At 42.5% G+C, this 21,606-nt stretch overlaps 1 protein-coding gene across 1 annotated transcript in view; it reads right to left on the minus strand.

Annotated features, from left to right (window-relative positions):
* Positions 1 to 2,532: 2,532 nt before the first annotated feature.
* Positions 2,533 to 21,606, minus strand: part of MBOAT1 (membrane bound glycerophospholipid O-acyltransferase 1) — a 99,194-nt gene continuing 80,120 nt past the window's right edge. The window contains exons 10-13 of the mRNA XM_073631138.1: positions 20,565 to 20,629; positions 12,759 to 12,891; positions 9,122 to 9,273; positions 2,533 to 3,104 (exon numbers count right to left, since the gene is read on the minus strand). Of these exons, the coding sequence (XP_073487239.1) occupies positions 2,936 to 3,104; positions 9,122 to 9,273; positions 12,759 to 12,891; positions 20,565 to 20,629 (519 nt within the window). The 3' untranslated portion in view covers positions 2,533 to 2,935. The remainder of the gene's footprint in view (positions 3,105 to 9,121; positions 9,274 to 12,758; positions 12,892 to 20,564; positions 20,630 to 21,606) is intronic.

Genomic DNA, 21,606 nt, shown 5'->3' on the forward strand with positions numbered 1-21,606 from the left:
GAGCTTTATAAACACATGACTTTGAAGATATGTAGAGAAGAGAAGACTACAGATAAATAGGTACAACTTATGTAAAAGGATTGGTTTAATCTCTGTGTATCACCTGAGGCCAGTCACTTGACTGGGTATTTGAAAGATTTTACAGCCACTTTAACCCTTTGCCGAATGCCCCATAGTATATTTACTGCTACAGGGCAGCCGCGCTGCGCAGGATCACACATATATATATATATATATATATATATATATATATATACATACATATATACACATGATCCTGAACCTCCGGCGTCGGGCGCGAGTGCGTGATGCTGGCAGCTCGCTCCTGCTGTGATCTTACACAGTGGGAGCTGATCAGCGGGTCCCGCGGACCCAATGTCCGCCGGCACCTGCTGATCGTTTGGTACACAGACAGAACGCCAGTCTGCTATGTAAAAAAAGGCAGATCCTGTGTTTCTGTAAAGCAGGAACACCGATCCATGCCTTTCACTAGTAAAAGTACCTCCCACACTACACTGAAACATTAGCTAGGCACACAGTTAACCATTTGATCGCCCCTGATGTTAACCCCTTCCCAGCCAGTGTCATTAGTACAGTGACAGTGCATATTCTTAGCACTGATCACTGTATTAGTGTCACTGGTTCCCAAAAAAATGCCAAAAAGTGTCAGGTGCCCGATTTGTCCGCCACAATATCGGAGTGCCATAAGACGCTGATCGCTGCCATTACTAGTAAAAAAATAACTAATAATATCTCATAATTTGCTACAACTTTTGACCAATCAATATACGCTTATTGGGATTTTTTTTAACCAAAAATATGCAGCAGAATACATATTGGCCTAAATTTATGAAGAAATTTGTTTTTTTTATTCTTTATTGGATGCGTTTTAAAGCCGAAAGTAAAAAATATGTTTTTTTTTTCAAAATTGTTGGTGGTTATTTATAGCGCAAAAAATAAAAAATAAACATAGAGAAGATCAAATACCACCAAAAGAAAGCTCTATTTGTGGGAAAATAAGAAAATAAATTGTATTTGGGTACAGGGTTGCACGACTGCGCAATTGTCAGTTAAAATTACGCAGTGCCATATTGCAAAAAATGGCATGGTCAAGAAGGGGGGTAAATTTTCAGGAGGTCAAGTGGTTAAGGCACTGCCAGTTATTTCCAGCGCTGGACCCTCTTGGGAGAAACAAAGTCATTATTCAAATATGAACAATCTGTGGATACCTGGAACTTATGACACGCCTTGCTTCTCTGGCATCACCCCTGCACACAGCAATCACTTGCCCAGCAAGTTTTTATCTCTTGGCAACACATATATACTGACATATTTTGCACTCCTCCCAACAAGGTTATTAATTTGGCTGGTGTGCTCTAAATCTAACAATCAGCTAATCAATGTAAGAAACTGGTCTGCCTGTAGGTGCATTTCTTTCACTGAGTGGCTCTGACTGTACAGTGATCTTTGCTTTTAGCAAAGGCCACATGATCGACGCCTAAGCTTTAGTCATATGACCACCAGTGGGGTGAAGATTATGTGTAGCTTTTTACAATTATCGGGCCACCATTTATAAACTGTATGACCTTGTACAGCCTAGCTGATTTATTATTGCAAGGTTTACCCTAAAGTAATTTTGATGAGCTTTTCTTATTTTTACATGCTTGCACTTAAAAATTGTTATTAAATTTAATGTAGCGATTTGTAGATTATCTGCAACAATTACTCTTTTAACCACGTGTTGAAATATCAACTACACGGAGGCTTATGCTGTGAGAGGAAGAAGCAATAAAACACAGCCATTGTTTAGCACTGTAAATTAGGAGGCTAATATGGACCCCCCCCCGAGAAGTATGAGCATTATGTGTCAGCAAAAATCCCCCCCTCCAAAAAACGTTGGGCATTAATCTGTATGATTACCCCCCTAAGCATAAATCCCTCCCCCCCAACGAACATCTCTTCCCCCTCCATCCCCCAAATCCCTGCAGCGCAAATGCACTCCCCAACAAAAATCACTCCTTCTAGCACAAATCCTCCACCCCTCAAATCTCCCCTCCGAGTACACATTCTATCTCCCCTATTCCAAATCTCCCTCCTAGCACAAACACCTCCAATCATCTCTACTAGCAGGTATGCCACCCCCCCCCCCCCAAAAAAAATATATCCTTCTAGCACAAATCCCCTCCCTCCTCTACCATAGCACCTCTTCTAGCACCCCCCCCCCCCTCCAAATCAACCCTCCTAGCACAAATCCTCTTCTCCCATCTCCCTCCCAACACAGATCCCCCTGAATCACCACTCCTAGCACACACACCCAAATTTCCCTTCCTAGAACAATTCTTACCCCTGTTGCCCCCAACTTCCTCCTCCCAACACAAATCCCCTCATCCCACAATCTCCTTGCAATGCCCAACCCCCCCCCCCAATTTTACATGATACCACAGTGCCCAGGGCAGCCACCCCTCCTGCCCACCCCTTGTCCTGGCCCTGTGGAGATATAACGAAATAACTGTAAATTATACACAAAAACAGTTTTATAAACATTGATCTATATTGAAAAGATTATTTACATCCACCTGTTCTTTTTACAAGTATACATATAAAGAATTGATAGAACTATGCCTCCCTTTAAATGAAATGTTGCCAGATTTATCATTATTACAGTAGTGTGCAGATGACCTTTAAGAACTTTGTTATAGTGGATGGTCCATAGTGAATTACAGCGTTAGCTTACACTAGGACACCATTAACATAACTGAAATGTTTAGTATTAAAATTTGGAAAGTTTAAGTCCCTTAAATACAAAAAAACTAAAATAACAAAAATAAAAAAAATAAAAAAAGATCTGACACTGGGATACTGGGCTGTCCAGTATTCCCAGTCTTTGGTGTGAGCAAACACGTATTGTGTATAAAGTCCATTGTCCATCTGTCATTCATCTGGCGTTATTGTTCATGTGCTTGAAGGGTTCCTTTTCTTCCAAATGATTGGTTGTGGATAAAGGAGACTTTTTAGAGTAATATCGCTGTCTGTCTTTTGATGGCTTGTTGGGCAGAATAATAAGCACAATAACAACAGCAATATGGAAGTAAAAATATAATGACCTAGGCAAAAAGAAAAATAAATTGTTTAATTTCACAAAATTTCTTTTTATGAGATGACCTGAACATTTTTATTGTAATGAGTGGACATGGCTTAAGTCTGGCCATACACTATGCAATCTGCACAACCTTTAGACCAATTGCACAACCTTTAGATTTACCATGTAATAGAAGGAAACAAATAAAAGAAAGAAAAAAAAAACAGCTATTCAAGTGTGTGCAGAATTGCCTTCTGAACACCACCTGTTTTTTTTTGTTACCTAGCTAGTTCAATAAAGTAAAAAAAGACCAACAAAACGTGTACAAACACATTCAATCCAGAGTTTTAGTCTTTTTTTTTGTAATTACTCTACAAAATTAAATTTGAAATCTCATTGGTTACTGTATTTTGCAACACCTTGCACTTTATCACAATATTTTACACTGCCTTTAAAATAAGACTATATGAAGTCTTACACACTGATCTGATGAATAAGTACGTGCCCAATGTCAAGGTGCCTACAGACATTAGATAGCGGCCAGATGAAAATGCACAATTCAGCCACTTAGTAATAGTAGTAAGGCTGGGTTTACACTATCTGTGGTGCAGCTCGCAGCAGGGGTCCGGTGCATCCCCATTCGTTACAGGTCCGAATTAGGTCCAAATTTTTGCCTGAATTCGGACCTGAAACTAAGCCAAAGCCGCACAGGACCCTTCCGCAGTGCGCTCCACAGCCGCCCCCGGAAATGTGTGAACTGGCTCCATTGAAAGCCGGTCACACTCTGTCATGCGAACTGGATGCAACCTGGCCTGGGGGGGGGGTGCTCAGGCCTCAGCTTGTCTGGGAAGATCAATTCATTCCCCTTGACCAGGGGATGTTGGGGAGAGCTAATAGACATACAGTCATATTCCCTGTCAAGTCACCATGGCTAGGCATATGTCTTCTAATGTCTGCAAGGCCCCGTTCATGCCCATTTGTTCTAGTCAGTTGTTTTAATGTCCATTATCTTGTGCATTATTGTGCATTGCGTTTAAGGATAAATTCACCTTTCATAACATGTTACACTCATATTCAGGGTGTAACATGTTATGAAAGGACTGGCCCCACTCCTCTGCTTCGACAGCTAGCAGGGGAACTTCTCCCCCTCTAGCTATCACAATTTTTTTTTTTAATGTGGCCGTGCAGGGCTCCGCCCACCTGGCCGCATCACTCATTCACAGTGTTCTGTGAATAGAAAATTACAAGTCCTGACAGCCTTAGAGGCTGTCAGCTTGTAGTTCTCAATTAACTACCACAGCTCTGTGGTAGTTCATTGAATCTTCCTGTCAGAGTGTATCAGCTTGCTTGTACGAGGTATGAGCAAGCAGATACATTGGCAAGTCTGTAGGAGACTTGAACGGTGCAATGCTTTACGGGCTCCTGCAACAAAAAATAATATAATGCACATTTTTTCAAAAAGTTTGCATTTATTTTTTGTCAAAAGGCGAACTTATCCTAAGTTTAAGGCATCAAATGAATGGGTTGTCGATGCACCAGAATGGAAAAAAAAACAAACACACACACCTTTCTTTTTCTGAATCAGTACACTACAATACACAGTAATGTATTACTGTGACTTGTGTTGACTGTAAAGCAGATACATTGCCTTAGAGTCACCATACATGTTACAATCTTGACATACAATCAATCTTAGATTTACCAAAACTATGTAATATGAGCACATACGGAAACTATCAAATGAATATATATCCATTCAGGGACCCTGCACTACATAGTTGTTGGTATATCAAAAAGGAGGTTGTATAACCAGATTGTAATGTGTATGGTGAGCTTTAGTGCTTTGGGGTGCCACTGAAAATGAATTGCACCACAATGCACTAACCTGTAAGGTCAGCCTTAGCGACTGTTTTAAAGCATTTCTAAGTAGAGGGTTTATGGGTTTATAGGTGTCAATGTAGTCAGAAGCTACAGATCAATGTACTTCTTCCACCTGGGTAACAATTAGCAGGAATCAATAGCCTATGCTGAGCTCATTGAGATGTGTTGATCAAGTAAATTAGCTAAAAATTAAACACAAATCGGGCTGCTTGTTTTTTAATGTGCTTTTGGGACTCTTTTGCTGGTAATCCTGGGCAGTAGGGATGAGCCGAACACCCCCCTGTTCGGTTCGCACCAGAACATGTGAACAGGAAAAAAGTTCGTTCGAACATGCGAACACCGTTAAAGTCTATGGGACACGAACATGAATAATCAAAAGTGCTAATTTTCAAGGCTTATATGCAAGTTATTGTCATAAAAAGTGTTTGGGGACCTGGGTCCTGCCCCAGGGGACATGGATCAATGCAAAAAAAAGTTTTAAAAACGGCCGTTTTTTCAGGAGCAGTGATTTTAATAATGCTTAAAGTCAAACAATAAAAGTGTAATATCCCTTTAAATTTCGTACCTGGGGGGTGTCTATAGTGTGCCTGTAAAGGGGCGCATGTTTCCTGTGTTTAGAACAGTCTGACAGCAAAATGACATTTTGAAGGAAAAAACTCATTTAAAACTACCCGCGGCTATTGCATTGCCGACAATACACATAGAAGTTCATTGATAAAAACGGCATGGGAATTCCCCAAAGGGGAACCCGGAACCAAAATTATAAAAAAAAAAATGACGTGGGGGTCCCCCTAAATTCCATACCAGGCCCTTCAGGTCTGGTATGGATATTAAGGGGAACCCCGGCCAAAATTTAAAAAAAAAAATGACGTGGGGTTCCCCCTAAATTCCATACCAGACCCTTCAGGTCTGGTATGGATTTTAAGGGGAACCCCGCGCCAAAAAAAAAAAAAAAAACGGCGTGGGGTCCCCCCAAAAATCCATACCAGACCCTTATCCGAGCACGCAACCTGGCAGGCCGCAGGAAAAGAGGGGGGGACAAGAGTGCGGCCCCCCCTCCCTCCTGAACCGTACCAGGCCACATGCCCTCAACATTGGGAGGGTGCTTTGGGGTAGCCCCCCAAAACACCTTGTCCCCATGTTGATGAGGACAAGGGCCTCATCCCCACAACCCTGGCCGGTGGTTGTGGGGGTCTGCGGGCGGGGGGCTTATCGGAATCTGGAAGCCCCCTTTAACAAGGTGACCCCCAGATCCCGGCCCCCCCCCTGTGTGAAATGGTAAGGGGGTACATAAGTACCCCTACCATTTCACGAAAAAAGTGTCAAAAATGTTAAAAATGACAAGAGACAGTTTTTGACAATTCCTTTATTTAAATGCTTCTTCTTTCTTCTATCTTGCTTCATCTTCTGGTTCTTCTGGCTCTTCTGGTTCTTCTGGTTCTTCCTCCGGCGTTCTCGTCCAGCATCTCCTCCGCGGCGTCTTCTGTCTTCTTCTCCTCGGGCCGCTCCGCACCCATGGCATGGGGGGGAGGCTCCCGCTCTTCTCTTCTTCTCTTCTTCTTTTCTTCTTTTCTTCTCTTCTTCTCTTCTTCTCTTCTTCTTCATTTTCTTCTCCGGGCCGCTCCGCAATCCATGCTGACATGGAGGGAGGCTCCCGCTGTGTGACGGCGCTCCTCGTCTGACAGTTCTTAAATAACGGGGGGGCGGGGCCACCCGGTGACCCCGCCCCCCTCTGACGCACGGTGACTTGACGGGACTTCCCTGTGGCATTCCCCGTGACGTCACAGGGAAGTCCCGTCAAGTCACCGTGCGTCAGAGGGGGGCGGGGTCACCGGGTGGCCCCGCCCCCCCCGTTATTTAAGAACTGTCAGACGAGGAGCGCCGTCACACAGCGGGAGCCTCCCTCCATGTCAGCATGGATTGCGGAGCGGCCCGGAGAAGAAAATGAAGAAGAAGAGAAGAAGAGAAGAAAAGAAGAAAAGAAGAAAAGAAGAAGAGAAGAAGAGAAGAGCGGGAGCCTCCCCCCCATGCCATGGGTGCGGAGCGGCCCGAGGAGAAGAAGACAGAAGACGCCGCGGAGGAGATGCTGGACGAGAACGCCGGAGGAAGAACCAGAAGAACCAGAAGAGCCAGAAGAACCAGAAGATGAAGCAAGATAGAAGAAAGAAGAAGCATTTAAATAAAGGAATTGTCAAAAACTGTCTCTTGTCATTTTTAACATTTTTGACACTTTTTTCGTGAAATGGTAGGGGTACTTATGTACCCCCTTACCATTTCACACAGGGGGGGGGGGCGGGATCTGGGGGTCACCTTGTTAAAGGGGGCTTCCAGATTCCGATAAGCCCCCCGCCCGCAGACCCCCACAACCACCGGCCAGGGTTGTGGGGATGAGGCCCTTGTCCTCATCAACATGGGGACAAGGTGTTTTGGGGGGCTACCCCAAAGCACCCTCCCAATGTTGAGGGCATGTGGCCTGGTACGGTTCAGGAGGGAGGGGGGGCCGCACTCTCGTCCCCCCCTCTTTTCCTGCGGCCTGCCAGGTTGCGTGCTCGGATAAGGGTCTGGTATGGATTTTTGGGGGGACCCCACGCCGTTTTTTTTTTTTTTTTGGCGCGGGGTTCCCCTTAAAATCCATACCAGACCTGAAGGGTCTGGTATGGAATTTAGGGGGAACCCCACGTCATTTTTTTTTTTTTAATTTTGGCCGGGGTTCCCCTTAATATCCATACCAGACCTGAAGGGCCTGGTATGGAATTTAGGGGGACCCCCACGTCATTTTTTTTTTTTAATTTTGGTTCGGGGTTCCCCTTTGGGGAATTCCCATGCCGTTTTTATCAATGAACTTCTATGTGTATTGTCGGCAATGCAATAGCCGCGGGTAGTTTTAAATGAGTTTTTTCCTTCAAAATGTCATTTTGCTGTCAGACTGTTCTAAACACAGGAAACATGCGCCCCTTTACAGGCACACTATAGACACCCCCCAGGTACGAAATTTAAAGGGATATTACACTTTTATTGATTGACTTTAAGTATTATTAAAATCACTGCTCCTGAAAAAACGGCCGTTTTTAAAACTTTTTTTTGCATTGATCCATGTCCCCTGGGGCAGGACCCAGGTCCCCAAACACTTTTTATGACAATAACTTGCATATTAGCCTTTAAAATTAGCACTTTTGATTTCTCCCATAGACTTTTAAAGGGTGTTCCGCGGCATTCGAATTTGCCGCGAACACCCCAAATTGTTCGCTGTTCGGTGAACTTGCGAACAGCCAATGTTCGAGTCGAACATGAGTTCGACTCGAACTCGAAGCTCATCCCTACTGGGCAGCAAATAAGACAATTTAGCACAGGTCTGCGACAGATTTACAACTGAAGATGAGACAAATTTTCACTCAAAAAGATGCACAATTAAGTGGTTGGAGCAAGTTTTATTCTGTTGCAGGGCAAATATTTAGAGCAGTTGAAGGGTGATTTATGAATGCAGCTGTCGAATTATAATAAATCTGTCTCACTGCTCCTGCCTAGTATTGTCAGCCTGTGCAACAGAATTGATAAATGTCCCCTTATGTCTTTATGCTTGTGTATCCTGAACCTTATGCCAGGTAAACACAGGCTGAAAACTGAAGGAACAGGCTAACTTTCAGGCCATGTGTACAGATCCCTGTTTGACAGATGCCGGTCTCACGATCGGCTTCTGTCAAAACAGGCATACTAGAAAACCAGCATCCGATCTGCATTAGATCAGAGCTGGTAGCCCATTAATGGCTGGGTTTAACAAAAAAGAAAAAAAAAACTATAGTGTGTACCAGGCTTTAGTCTGTCCACACCATTGTAATCATGTTTGTAGGCAGGTCACTATATCTGTATGGATTCAATGGTGGAATTGTATTGGGAAGGAAGGCTGAACTGTTATTAGACAGAGAAAGCAAAATGTCTACCTGTGTGACATATCAGAACATTTCTTTTAGGCCTCCCATCTGTTGTACCAGTATAGAGTTTAGCAAAAAAAGAAGCCAGACCACAACTTCCAATAAAAACAAACTGATGAAATGTAAATGTACTCATGCATATCACCTCTACTTAATGATAATTAAAAGTTTTACACAAAGAGATAAGTCATTCTGCACTAAACAATACCAGCGTATTAACATGGATACATACTTGTACATTTTAAGGCTAGGCTCCACAGCCAGGAAGAAAAAAGGGGCACAAGTGTAGGAGATGGCCAGCTGGGTCACAATCCATGTGATGATGTCATACCCAAGTTTACGCACTTTCGAAGTAATGAAGTACTGACGGAAATTATTTCTTACCTGAAATGTGAACACAGTTTATATGAAGTTTAATGCTTTTCCCTGTAGGACAATACTGTTTTTCCAAACCCAAAAGAACTGCTTTGAACAGGTTTAGTCAGTGATCTCTGTCTAGAATGTGCACAAAATAGTTTATCTCAAGAATGTTAATGTGGTAGAGCATGCCTTCCAGTAATAAGCACTGATTGTATCACATTAGAAAAAGGCAGAACTGCTTCTGTTCCTGTTTGTTGTGGTGTGCAACAGACACAAAGAAACAACAAAAGTCTAGGTTGCCTTAAAGTGAACCAACCATTTCTTGGTTTATAACAGGAGTATTGAATTCAAATTCATGGAGGTCCAGTCAGTAAAAACGTCTGAATCCCCCCACCTTTTCTTAGGCTAGGTTCACATTTCTGTGGCTGAGGAACATGTGTGAAATCGCATGCGTTCCCGACCCACAGACATATACGTAGCACTTTGGCAGATGCATGGAAGGGCCATTAATTCTTAATGGAACCCCCACACATCGGCACATACAGCACATTTATGTGTATCCAAACCATAGTGTCATGCAGCACCATGCAGCTTAATGCGGTACGATGAAAGAAAAAAAAAAAGGGGGGGGGTTGGGACTTCTTTCCCTGCTTTTCTCGCTTGTAGGGCAGCCCAAAAAAATAAATGGGCTGCCCTACCGCGACATGTGTGTGCAGACGTGCATGCACGGATCTGAATCAAGGCTCATATCACAATCCTGTTCTTACATTAGCATCCTCAGTCCCCCCTCACATTACAGTCACTCCCCTTCACATAATCCTCTCTTCAGAGTACTGTCCTTAGCCCCCCTTACACTACTTTCCTCAGCCTCCCCTCAAATGACAGTCCTCAGCTTCCCCCCACTACAGTCCTTAGCTCTCTTCCTTCACTACAGAGTTCTCCGTGACCTCATCAATGTTCTTAGCGACTCCATCAATGTCCTCAGCCCCTCATTAATGTACTCAGCCCCCCATTACTGTCCTCAGTGATCCCATTAATGTACTCAAGCCCTCATTACTATCCTGAACCTTCCCCAACTGTCCTGAGCTTGCCCCTTAATTGTCCTGAGCCCCTCCAATGCAGTTTTCAGCAATCGCAATAATGTCCTCCACCCCCCTCTTCCTGTCCTATCTTACACAGACAGGGAGGACAGGAGGCACAGCATGTTTGGCTAGAGGGTGGGAGCTGCAAGCTGGTGATTGGCTGCTAGGACCGCCCAGCATCCTAGCAACCAATCACCTGCTTGATAACTCGGGCAGCCCCTGCCCTACATCCAGAGCTGTCCCACCTCCCACTGCTGGCTCTGTGAGAATATAAATGACAGTGACATCGGTGGCAGCTCTAGGCAGAACGGTTCCTAAGTGGCAGTCCAAAAAGGACATTGGCAGTTTGCCATTTAGTTATGCCTGGTCTATAATGTTACTAAAACTGGGTACACATGGAGCACAATTCATTCAATAAGCAACAACCAGACAAATTTTGATCCGTGTGTCTCTGCCCAACAGAAAGGCGATTATTAGACTGGATTCTGTCAAACAATCCTGCTGTAAAACCAGCATTCGATCAGCTGCTGCAGCTCTGATCAGTGTATTCTGATGGAATGGGGGGAGATCCCAGCTGTCAGAATACAATAGCACAGCAGGAGAGATCCCTGCAACCACATTGCTTGGGTGGATGCAGGAATTTGAGTTTTTTTCTCAGTTCAGCCCACTGCTTGAGTAAATGAAAAAAAAAACTCACAGTGGGTGCCCAACTTTGGTTAACAGTGCTAAATGCCTGCAAGTAACCACAGTTGAATGATGTGGGGTGGAATTCAAAAATGTTTAAGTATCAGGCCAACCTTAATAGAAATAAGTCTGTTAAAGATGAAAATTAACAGACTTACCGGGGGAAGATAAAGGAAAGATATGCTTAAAAAAAACAAAAAAACGAATGCAGTCACCACATCTAAGAATCGGTAAGCTGCAATCTAATAAATATTTGTTCTTGGGTTTAATACCGCTTTAATAGTAATTTTCATCAAATTATAGCATAGCTAAAATAAATATCTGAATATATTGAATCTATTCATGTGTATATCAAATGAGGACAGATTGGCTAGCTGTTCAGTCTGGTAGAGTTACCTATTAACCCAGCTATGGTGGAGAATCAAGCCTATGAACGCAGCTCAACAGCGGCCATCTAAACTAAAGCAACTTTATGTCTTTTACTACATCTAGCATTATGACCAGTGAGGTTCAGCTTGAATCTAACAGTATAAAACACTTTAAGGCTTACATGGATTGTGTCCAGTGAAGTGTTTTGCACTGTGCATGAGAGCTTCCATCTAGGGCTGCAACTAACGATTATTTTCATAATCGATTAGTTGGCCGATTATTGTTTTGATTAATCGGTTAATAACCTTAAAAGTGTGGTGTACAATTTAGTTATGTAAAGTTAAAAAAAGGCAATTTATTCTTAAATATCTATAGGCAGTGGTAAATATAAATGACCAACTATATGGTTAGGGAGCAAAATATCTAATCCACTCTGAGAATAACAGACAGAAGAGATATACTGTATATACTATTAGAGAAGATATACTGTACTATATACTATTAGGAAAGAGATATATTGTATATACTATTAAAGGGTGAATCTGGTTAATATCATCAGACTCAGAGATCAACATTTTTTATTTAAAAAACAATGTCTTCCTTCAAAAAAAAAAATTCATTTTAAGAAAGTTTGTTCAATTTTCTAATCGTTAGTGGGGTCAAATCAGAAAAAGGGAAAATTTGGAAATAAGGCTCTGTACACACCTATACAGTTTGCTTTTGATCCGTTTTGCGTTAAAAAAAGTCCCTGACCCTTTTCAAATATGCAGCAGGTGAAAAAAGCATAGATGTGAATGTGCCCTGAGGACAGGGTTGATGACCACTGTCCTAGAGGGAACCATGTAAATGAACTGTAGTGCGTTTCTGCAAAAAGCACCAAAAAACACATAGATGTGAACCAGGCCTAAGACGTTTAGTAACATGATGGGGGTTGAAAAAAAATAAAATGAGCCCTTTTATAGTACAAAAAAAGCAGATAATCACTACTGTAAGGGGTTCATTTTTTTCACCGTAGACCTATGAAAGTAATATTTACAGTAGCGATTTGCTCTTTTTGTACTATAAAGGGCTCATTTTAGTTTTTTTTTAACTCCATTATGTTACTGGGCGATTAATCGATTATGAAAATAGTAATCGATTAATTTCATAATCGATTAGTTGCCGATTAATCAATTAGTTGTTTCAGCCTTACTTCCATCCATCACAGAGGGAAAGGAGTGCTGTCCTACATGCAGTAACACTCATCAGAGCTGAAGGAGGCAGCAGGTGTGAAGCTGTGGATGCAGCACCCCACCTGTAAATGCAACCGCTCACCTGTGTGTATTGACATTTTCTTACTGCTAACATTTTTATCATTTGCAGCCTAATACTCACTGCTCTTGCAGCCAGCATCACAGGAATACCAGTAATGAAGGTGAAATAGTATCCAGGATAAACTCCATGCCACAGTGCAGAGAGGAGAAATGTTAAACCTGTGCGATACTTTGGAGCTCGGTCATAACAGACTCTGTAAAAACACAATAACCAGGTTACGATAAAATGTTACACATTCGTACTGGAAAAAACATTCCGTCCTAGGATTTACACAGCTCTGCCACACAGCACAGCCTTATCTGACAGGGTAAGATATGGGTTTTCTTTCTGCTGCAATTCAGTAAGTTCTCATTCACAGGAGAGAGGGTGCCCACATAGGGTGAATGGGTAATTTTATGCTGCGATTTAACATCCAGGCAGACCACTGAAGTCTATTATGACGCAGCAGCTGCATTGACACAGCCGCTGGTCATAATACAGTGCCTTGCAAAAGTAGTCACCCCCTTGGCTTACCTATTTTGTTACATTACAGACAATATTTCAATGTTTTTTAATCTGAATTATATGTGATGGATCAGAACACAACAGTCTAAGTTGGGGAAGTAAAATTAGAAAAATATATACATAAAACTATTTTTCAGAAATAAAAAAACGGATAATTGGCATGTGCGTATGTATTTACCCCCTTTGTTATGAAGCCCACAAAAAGCTCTGGTGCAACCTATTACCTTCAGAAGTCACATAATTAGTGAAATGATGTCCACCTGTGTGCAATCTAAGTGTCACATGACCTGTCATTACATATACACACCTTTTTGAAAGGCCCCAGAGGCTGCAATACCTAAGCACGAGGCACCACTAACCAAACATGGCCATGAAGACCAAGGAACTCTCCAAACAAGTAAGGGACAATGTTGTTGAGAAGTACAAGTCAGGGTTAGGTTATAAAAAAATATCCAAATCTTCGATGATCCCTAGGAGCACCATCAAATTTAACATAACCAAATGGAAAGAACATGGCACAACAGCAAACCTGCCAAGAGACAGCCGCACACCAAAACTCACAGACCGGGCAAGGAGGGCATTAATCAAAGAGGCAGCACAGAGACCTAAGGTAACCCTGGAGGAGCTGCAGAGTTCAGCAGAGACTGGAGTATCTGTACATAGGACATCGATAAGCTGTACGCTCCATAGAGTTGGGCTTTATGGCAGAATGGCCAGAAGAAAGCCATTACTTTCAGCAAAAAACAAAATGGCACATTTTGAGTTTGCGAAAAGGCACGTGGGAGACTCCCAAAATGTATGGAGGAAGGTGCTCTGGTCTGATGAGACTAAAATTGAACTTTTTTGCCATCAAAGAAAATGCTATGTGTGGCGCAAACCCAACACATCACATCACCCAAAGAACACCATTCCCCACAGTGAAACATGGTGGTGGCAGCATCATGCTGTGGCGATGTTTTTCAGCAGTCGGGACTGGGAAACTGGTCGGAGTTGAGGGAAAGATGGATGGATGGTGCTAAATACAGGGATATTCTTAAGCAAAACCTGTACCACCCTGTGTGTGATTTGAGGCTAGGACAGAGGACGCAGCAATAGGCATGTGACAGTTATGCCGCGTACACACGGTCGGACTTTTCGTCTACAAAAGTCCAACGGACGCTGACGGACTAAAGCTGGCTGGTAATCCGATCGTGTGTGGGCTTCTCCGGACTTTCAACTGACTTTTTCAGCCTCAAATCCGACGGACTTTAGATTTGAAACATGCTTCAAATCTTTCCGACGGACTCGAGTCCGGTCGAAAAATCCGCTCGTCTGTATGCTAGTCTGACGGACAAAAACCCACGCTAGGGCAGCTATTGGCTACTGGCTATCAACTTCCTTATTTTAGTCCGGTGTACGTCATCACGTAAGAATTCGACGGACTTTTGTGTGATCGTGTGTAGGCAAGTCTGTTCGTTAGAAAGTCCGCCGCAAGTCCGTCGAAAGTCCATCGAAAGTCTGTCGGACAGGCTGTCGGACTTTTGTAGCTGAAAAGTCCGACCGTGTGTACGCGGCATTACTCTTTATGGGGAGATCTGGGGTCCATTCAACCCCAGACCTTTCCTCTTCCCAAAAGTATCTGATCACACCAAGATCAGTGTGTTCAGATCCTTTGCCCATTTAAAAATGGTGCGGTTTACACCCAGGATACTGGAAGTGACTTTGCTTCCTATTTCCTGTACCACAGAGGTCATCAGGGACCTTCCGGCGGAATTGCCAGCTTTCATTTCAGGCTCGTCACCAAGACGCCTCCCACCACTTGTAAAAGCAATCCAGCGGCTCAGATAGCTTTTACAAGAAAGCCATCTGCCGGCTTTAAAACAAAATACCGGGATGATGCCTGTAGCTGCAGGCATTGATCCAGGTACAACCACTTAAAGCCAACATGACGTACAGGTATGTGACTTGGTGTTAAAGCGTTTGTTACCCAAAAAAAATAAAAAATCCTGTTCCCTTAAAGCATGTTATACAGTGCTTGTGCTGTGTAATTTGCCCCCCTGTATAGCCTAAAATACCTGTCTGATCCTGCCTGGTTCTGCCCTCCCCCCTGTAAACTGACCACAGTTCATCATGGCTGCTGAGCCCTGACACCGTGGTCAGTTTATGTGCCTCCGTCATCCGCAGCCCTGCTCTGTCCTCTCCCCCCTCCCTCCCTGCCTGTCAGCTTGAGACACTGCCCGCCCCCCCCTCCTACTGCTATAAAAAATATAATCTATTCACCCCATCCCCTCTGTTATATAACAATATGTTTCCCAGTGTCTGATCTATATAAAAAAAGATGCCAATTTGTACCTTATATCAGACCATCTCCTGGTGCTCACGTGACTGCTCGGCTCTCTCCTCTCTCCTCCCCAGCTGAGGTCAGCAGGAGTTCTCGGCCCCTCCCGCTATAGCTGTGAGCCAGGGAGAGGAGAGAGCCGAGGAGTCATGTGCGTGCCGGGCAGTGTTAATTGTGGCAGCAAACTTCAATTTAGTTTTAGCCTGGTTCACACCTATGCACTTTTTAGTGCGTTTTAAGTTTTGCAGAAACACTCTACAGTCCATTTAACATGGTTTCCTATGGATGTAGATCACATCTGTGCATTTTATGGAAAGGGCCAGAGACTTTTTCTGGTTTTTGGTTCCATAGACTTTAATGGTTTAAAAATGCATATTGAAAAACGAAAATGCACCTGGAATATGCAAACTGCAACCTGCATAGGTGTGAACCAGTCCTATTTTAGTCTTCTGCAATTGTTTTAGTCGTATTTAGTCAACTAAAATCTCCCTACATTTTAGTCGACTAAAATCTCCCTACATTTTAGTCGACTAAAATCTCCAGTACATTTTAGTCGACTAAAATCTCCAGTACATTTTAGTCGACTAAAATCTCCAGTACATTTTAGTCGACTAAAATCTCCAGTACATTTTAGTCGACTAAAACTCATTTTAGTCATTTAAAATTGAATGGGTGTAGTTAATCTGTACTGCATACTTTGGGCATTTCTCTACAATTTCCAATCTCATATACTCCTGGAGTGAAAAATCTAATATGTTACTATTTATGGCATTAAGGTTTGAACATGCACTACAGACCAGTGTTAATTTTGACGTCAAATTTCAATTTAGTTTTAGTCATACTCTTTTGACTAAAATGCTATTTTAGTTTTAATCGTATTTTAGTCGTCTCAATTGTCTTAGTTTTAGTCATATTTTAGTAGACTAAAATAGTATTAATTTAGTAGACGAAAATGTTTTAGTCTACAAAATTAACACTGGCGTCAGGAGACACTCTGAGATAGGTACAAATTGGCATTTTTTTTATATAGATCAGACACTGGGACACATTATGTTATACAGTATCTCTCAAAAGTGAGTACACCCCTCACATTTTTGTAAATATTTTATTATATCTTTTCATGTGACAACACTGAAGAATTGACACTTTGCTACAATGTAAAGTAGTGAGTGTACAGCTTGTATAACAGTGTAAATTTGCTGTCCCCTCAAAATAACTCAACACACAGCCATTAATGTCTAAACCACTGACAACAAAAGTGAGTACACCCCTAAGTGAAAATGTCCAAATTGGGCCAAAAGTGTCAATATTTTGTGTGGCCAACATTATTTTCCAGCACTGCCTTAACCTTCTTGGGCATGGAGTTCACCAGAGCTTCACAGGTTGATACTGGAGTCCTCTTCCACTCGTCCATGATGACATCACAGAGCTGGTGGATGTTAGAGATCTTGTGCTCCTCCACCTTACGTTTGAGGATGCCCCATAGATGCTCAATAGGGTTTAGGTTTGGAGACATGCTTGGCCAGTCCATCTCCTTTACCCTCAGCTTCTTTAGCAAGGCAGTGGAGGTCTTGGAGGTGTGTTTTGGGGTCGTTATCATGTTGGAATACTGCCCTGCGGCCCAGTGTCTGAAGGGAGGGGATCATGCTCTGCTTCAGTATGTCACAGTACATGTTGGCATTCATAGTTCCCTCAATGAACTGTAGCTCCCAAGTTCCGGCAGTACTCATGCAGCCCCAGACCATGACACTCCCACCATCATGCTTGACTGTAAGCAAGACACACTACTCCTCATCTGGTTGCTGCCACACACACTTGATATAATCTGACATATCTTGGTCTCATCAGACCACAGGACATGGTTCCAGTAATCCATGTCTTTAGTCTGCTTGTCTTCAGCAAACTGTTTGCAGGCTCTCTTGTTATCATCTTTAGAAGTGGCTTCCTTCTGGATTGACAGCCATGCAGACCAATTTGATGCAGTGTGCGGCTTATGGTCTGAGCACTGACAGGCTGACCTCCACCCTTTTAACCTCTGCAGCACTGCTGGCAGCACTCATACGTCTATTTCCTAAAGACAACCTCTGGATATGATGCTGAGCACATGCACTCAACTTCTTTGGTCGACCATGGCGAGGCCTGTTCTGAGTGGAACCTGTCCTGTTAAACCGCTGTATGGTCTTGGCCACCATGCTGCAGCTCAGTTTCATGGTCTTGGCAATCTTCTTATAGCCTAGGCCATATTTATGTAGAGCAACAATTCTTTTTTTCAGATCCTCAGAGAGTTCTTTGCCATGAGGTGCCATGTTTAACTTCCAGTGACCAGTATGAGAAAGTGAGAGCAATAACACCAAATTTAACACACCTGCTCCCCATTCACACCTGAGACCTTGTAACACCAATGAGCCACATGACACCGGGGAGGTAAATTGGTTAATTGGGTCCAATTTGGACATTTTCACTTAGGGGTGTACTCACTTTTGTTGCCAGCGGTTTAGACATTAATGGCTGTGTGTTGAGTAATTTTGAGGGGGCAGCAAATGTACACTGTTATACAAACTGTACACTCACTACTTTACATTGTAACAAAGTGTCATTTCTTCAGTGTTGTCACATGAAAAGATAGAATAAAATATTTACAAAAATGTGAGGGGTGTACTCACTTTTGTGAGATACTGTATAACAGAGGGGATGAATAGATTATAGTGGCTTAACCACTTTAAGTGGTTAAAATCCAGTAATATACTGTATCATCCTGCTCTGCGCATGCTCAGTTGCTCTCTATTTTTAGGCACTGCCAAATTTGTAGAGGCGATCTGCTGACAGCCTTAAAGCAGAATTAGGCCCTCCTATCCTTTACAGCCAGGGAAATTGCTCATGTTTGATCTGCAACCGCCATGGTGCTGGCCATGTGATCAGTTAGGTCACCAGCCATTTGATGGTTTGACAGTTTGGTGGAGGACACAAGCAAATGTGACAGTTAGCAATCTCGGCATTCCAGGAATGTACTGTAACTGTTTTTTTAAACCGTTAACGTGGAACTTTACTCAACAACTTAAAAAAATAGCAAGGAACATACATCCCACATTAAAGTGGGATTGAGTTATTTTTTTGCGCTATAAACAAAAAAAGAGGGACAATTTTGAAAAAAAACACAGTATTTTGTACTTTTTGCTATAATAAATATCCCCATTTTTTTTTTGAAAAAGGCTATTTTTTTTCTCAGTTTAGGCCGATATGTATTCTTCTACATATTTTTGGTTTAAAAAAAAAAAAAATCACAATATGCGTATATTGATTGGTTTGCGCAAAAGTTATAGCGTCTAAAAAATAGGGTATAGATTTATAGCATTTTTATTTTGTTTTGTTTTTTTACTAGTAATGGCGGCGATCTGCGATTTTTATTGTGACTGCGACATTATAGCGGACACATCGGACAATTTTGACACTTTTTGGAACCATTGGCATTAATGCAGCGATCAGTATAATTAAAAATGCATGGATTACTGTAAAAATGTCACTGGCAGTGAAGGGGTTAACACTAGGGGGTGGTGAAGTGGTTAACTGTGTTCCCTGCAAGGTGATTCTAACTGAAGGGGGAGGGACTAACTACAGGAAGTGACAGATCCTGGTTCGTAGCTAATAGGAACACACTATCTGCCACTCCTGTCAGAACAGAACAGGAAAGTGTGTGTTTATACTCACTCGTCCCTGTTCTGTGTCTCCTGCTCACGATCGCTCATGGCCGTCAGCCACGAGCATTGGCACCCCAGCTGTGCAGTGGCGCGTGCCTGCTATGCGCCTGCTATCTGGACCCCAGCTACGTGGTTTCCTGCAGGGGAGCCAACCTGCTGCAGTATAACTGCGGCGGCTGGTCCGGAAGCGGTTAAACAGTATATGGACTTTTTTTTGTGTTTTACATAGCTATACCTACAAAAGGGGCCAGCCTAAAGTGATCTAGTAGGGCTTAATTTTCTGACTAAAGTTTCACTTTAATAATTATGCTACCACAATTGGTGTGTGCTGTAAACTGCCTCCAGCATCACTCCCATTTCTTCTTGCCGGAGGCTGCCATTGTGTTGAGGCCCAAAGCCCCTGAACAGTAAATCATAAAACTGAACTGAACTGTTTAAATAAAAACAGTTACATTCCTTAAATGACAGGATTGCTAACTGTCACATTTGCTTGTGTCCTCAACCAAACTGTTAAACCATCAAATGGCGGGTGTCATAACCGATCACATGGGCAGCTATTTTGGCGGAAAAGGATAGGAGGGTTGAGTTCCACTTTAAGAATAATGAAGTACATTGCAGTTAGAATAGAAAACAACAGGTTTCATAACTGCATCAATGATTCAAACACTGAGTCATCAGTAAAGCTCTTTTGTATTTAACTGGAAGCTGCTAACAGATCAGAGGAAAGATGTAACTGTTGTAACTAATTTCTGTTTGAGAATACTGTATTAAAAATTCTTTATATACCTTATAAGATACCCGGTACCCGAATCTTGACGTGGAGGTTCACCCCAGAGCATTAAACAGCCATATAACGCATATACCTTGATAAATGCCTAGCACCGTGTTTGACTTCTATCTGCACACTTGTTGCCCAACAATTGGCTTTGGAAACTGCTGGCTATTTATCAGCAACAACATGCAACTTATGGCATTTCTCAGCCCCTACCTCAAGCTATCCACTGCTTTTACAGCATCAGGGCACATAGAAGTTCTACACCGTCAAGCTTTTAAAATCACAAGATATAGAAAGCATGGGGGGCCTTAATGCAACGTGTCACTGGTAAAAGTCTGCCAGCTTCCAATGCTGATTGCAGAACAACCAGACCATGGACAGAAGTCCCACATGGTGCTTTGTATGTATGAAGGTACATGTGATATTTTGGTTAAGTTTTCATATAATTCTGGGGGTGAACTTTCACAATAATGATCAGCTGATCAAGCACATGAGCAATACAGCTGGAGACCCTGACTTCTATTAGGCTTTTAGTCTATACAGTTTACTGTCTATTTTACTTATGTTTGCATTACCTTTTTAACCAAGCTGCTGTCTGGATATTCCAGTTGTCTACGTACATTTTAAAACTTGAAGCCATCTGCAAAAAAAAGGAAATCAGAAAAGAATCAGAATATCAATTTAATTTAAAAATATATGAAGCACGGTTTTCACCATTCAACAACGCCCTAAGGTAGAATACACATTTACATAATTTATTTAATTTCCAACATATCTGTTATCTTTGACATCTAGGCCATACAACTTAGTGTTCTTGCTGCAATAACCATGCTAAACATTTAAAGTACTAGAAAAGGAAGTGTTTTGAAGCGCTGGAAAAATGGGCACACTTTTAAAGTCAGTATTGCTGTTCTAAAAGAAATCACTATAAATCACCATGTAATACCTTGAACACTTTAAATGATACAGATGAATGCTAGAAAAAAAAAAAGGGGGGGGGGTGTTAAAGTAAACCTGTATTGTTAACCATCACTTCAAGATGAACTTTCATCCCACACTGCAGAACTTTGTGTCCAAGAGACATATCCTCAAGGCCCAAGAGCTGTCACACTGGAGGAGGGGGGTTGCTTAAAGTGCATGTAAACCAGATTCATGATTTTATTTACGTTTGATGCCCAATTAAATATATTAATTATCTGTGAATTGTAAGACTTTGTCAATGGTGGAAACTGAATGTGATTACAAATACAACTAATGCACAGCAGCAGGGAAGTGTCTGTCACCACTATGTGCAGAAGTCCATGCAAGTTACAACAGTGCAGTGACCAACACTTCCACATCACTGATCCCCCAACCAGTACCTGTATTACCACCCCATAGCTAGACAGCATGGCGGCAGCCAATTCTGACTCTCTCAGAAGAATTAGGTGTTCAAAAAACTACAGTTCAGGGTTTCCTATTTTGTAGAAGTAATTGGACAGCTGTGCAGATGCAGCACAGAGGCCACAGAATAAAACTAAAGCAACCTTGTGCTCTTGAGAAAGAGGGGACGCCCCCTCAACACCTGTCAGACATTTTAAGGGTCTTCTTGTGTTTGGGAGTCGCTCAGTTGACCAG

Source organism: Aquarana catesbeiana, linkage group LG05 (assembly GCF_042186555.1).
Source record: "Aquarana catesbeiana isolate 2022-GZ linkage group LG05, ASM4218655v1, whole genome shotgun sequence".
NCBI lineage: Eukaryota > Metazoa > Chordata > Amphibia > Anura > Ranidae > Aquarana > Aquarana catesbeiana.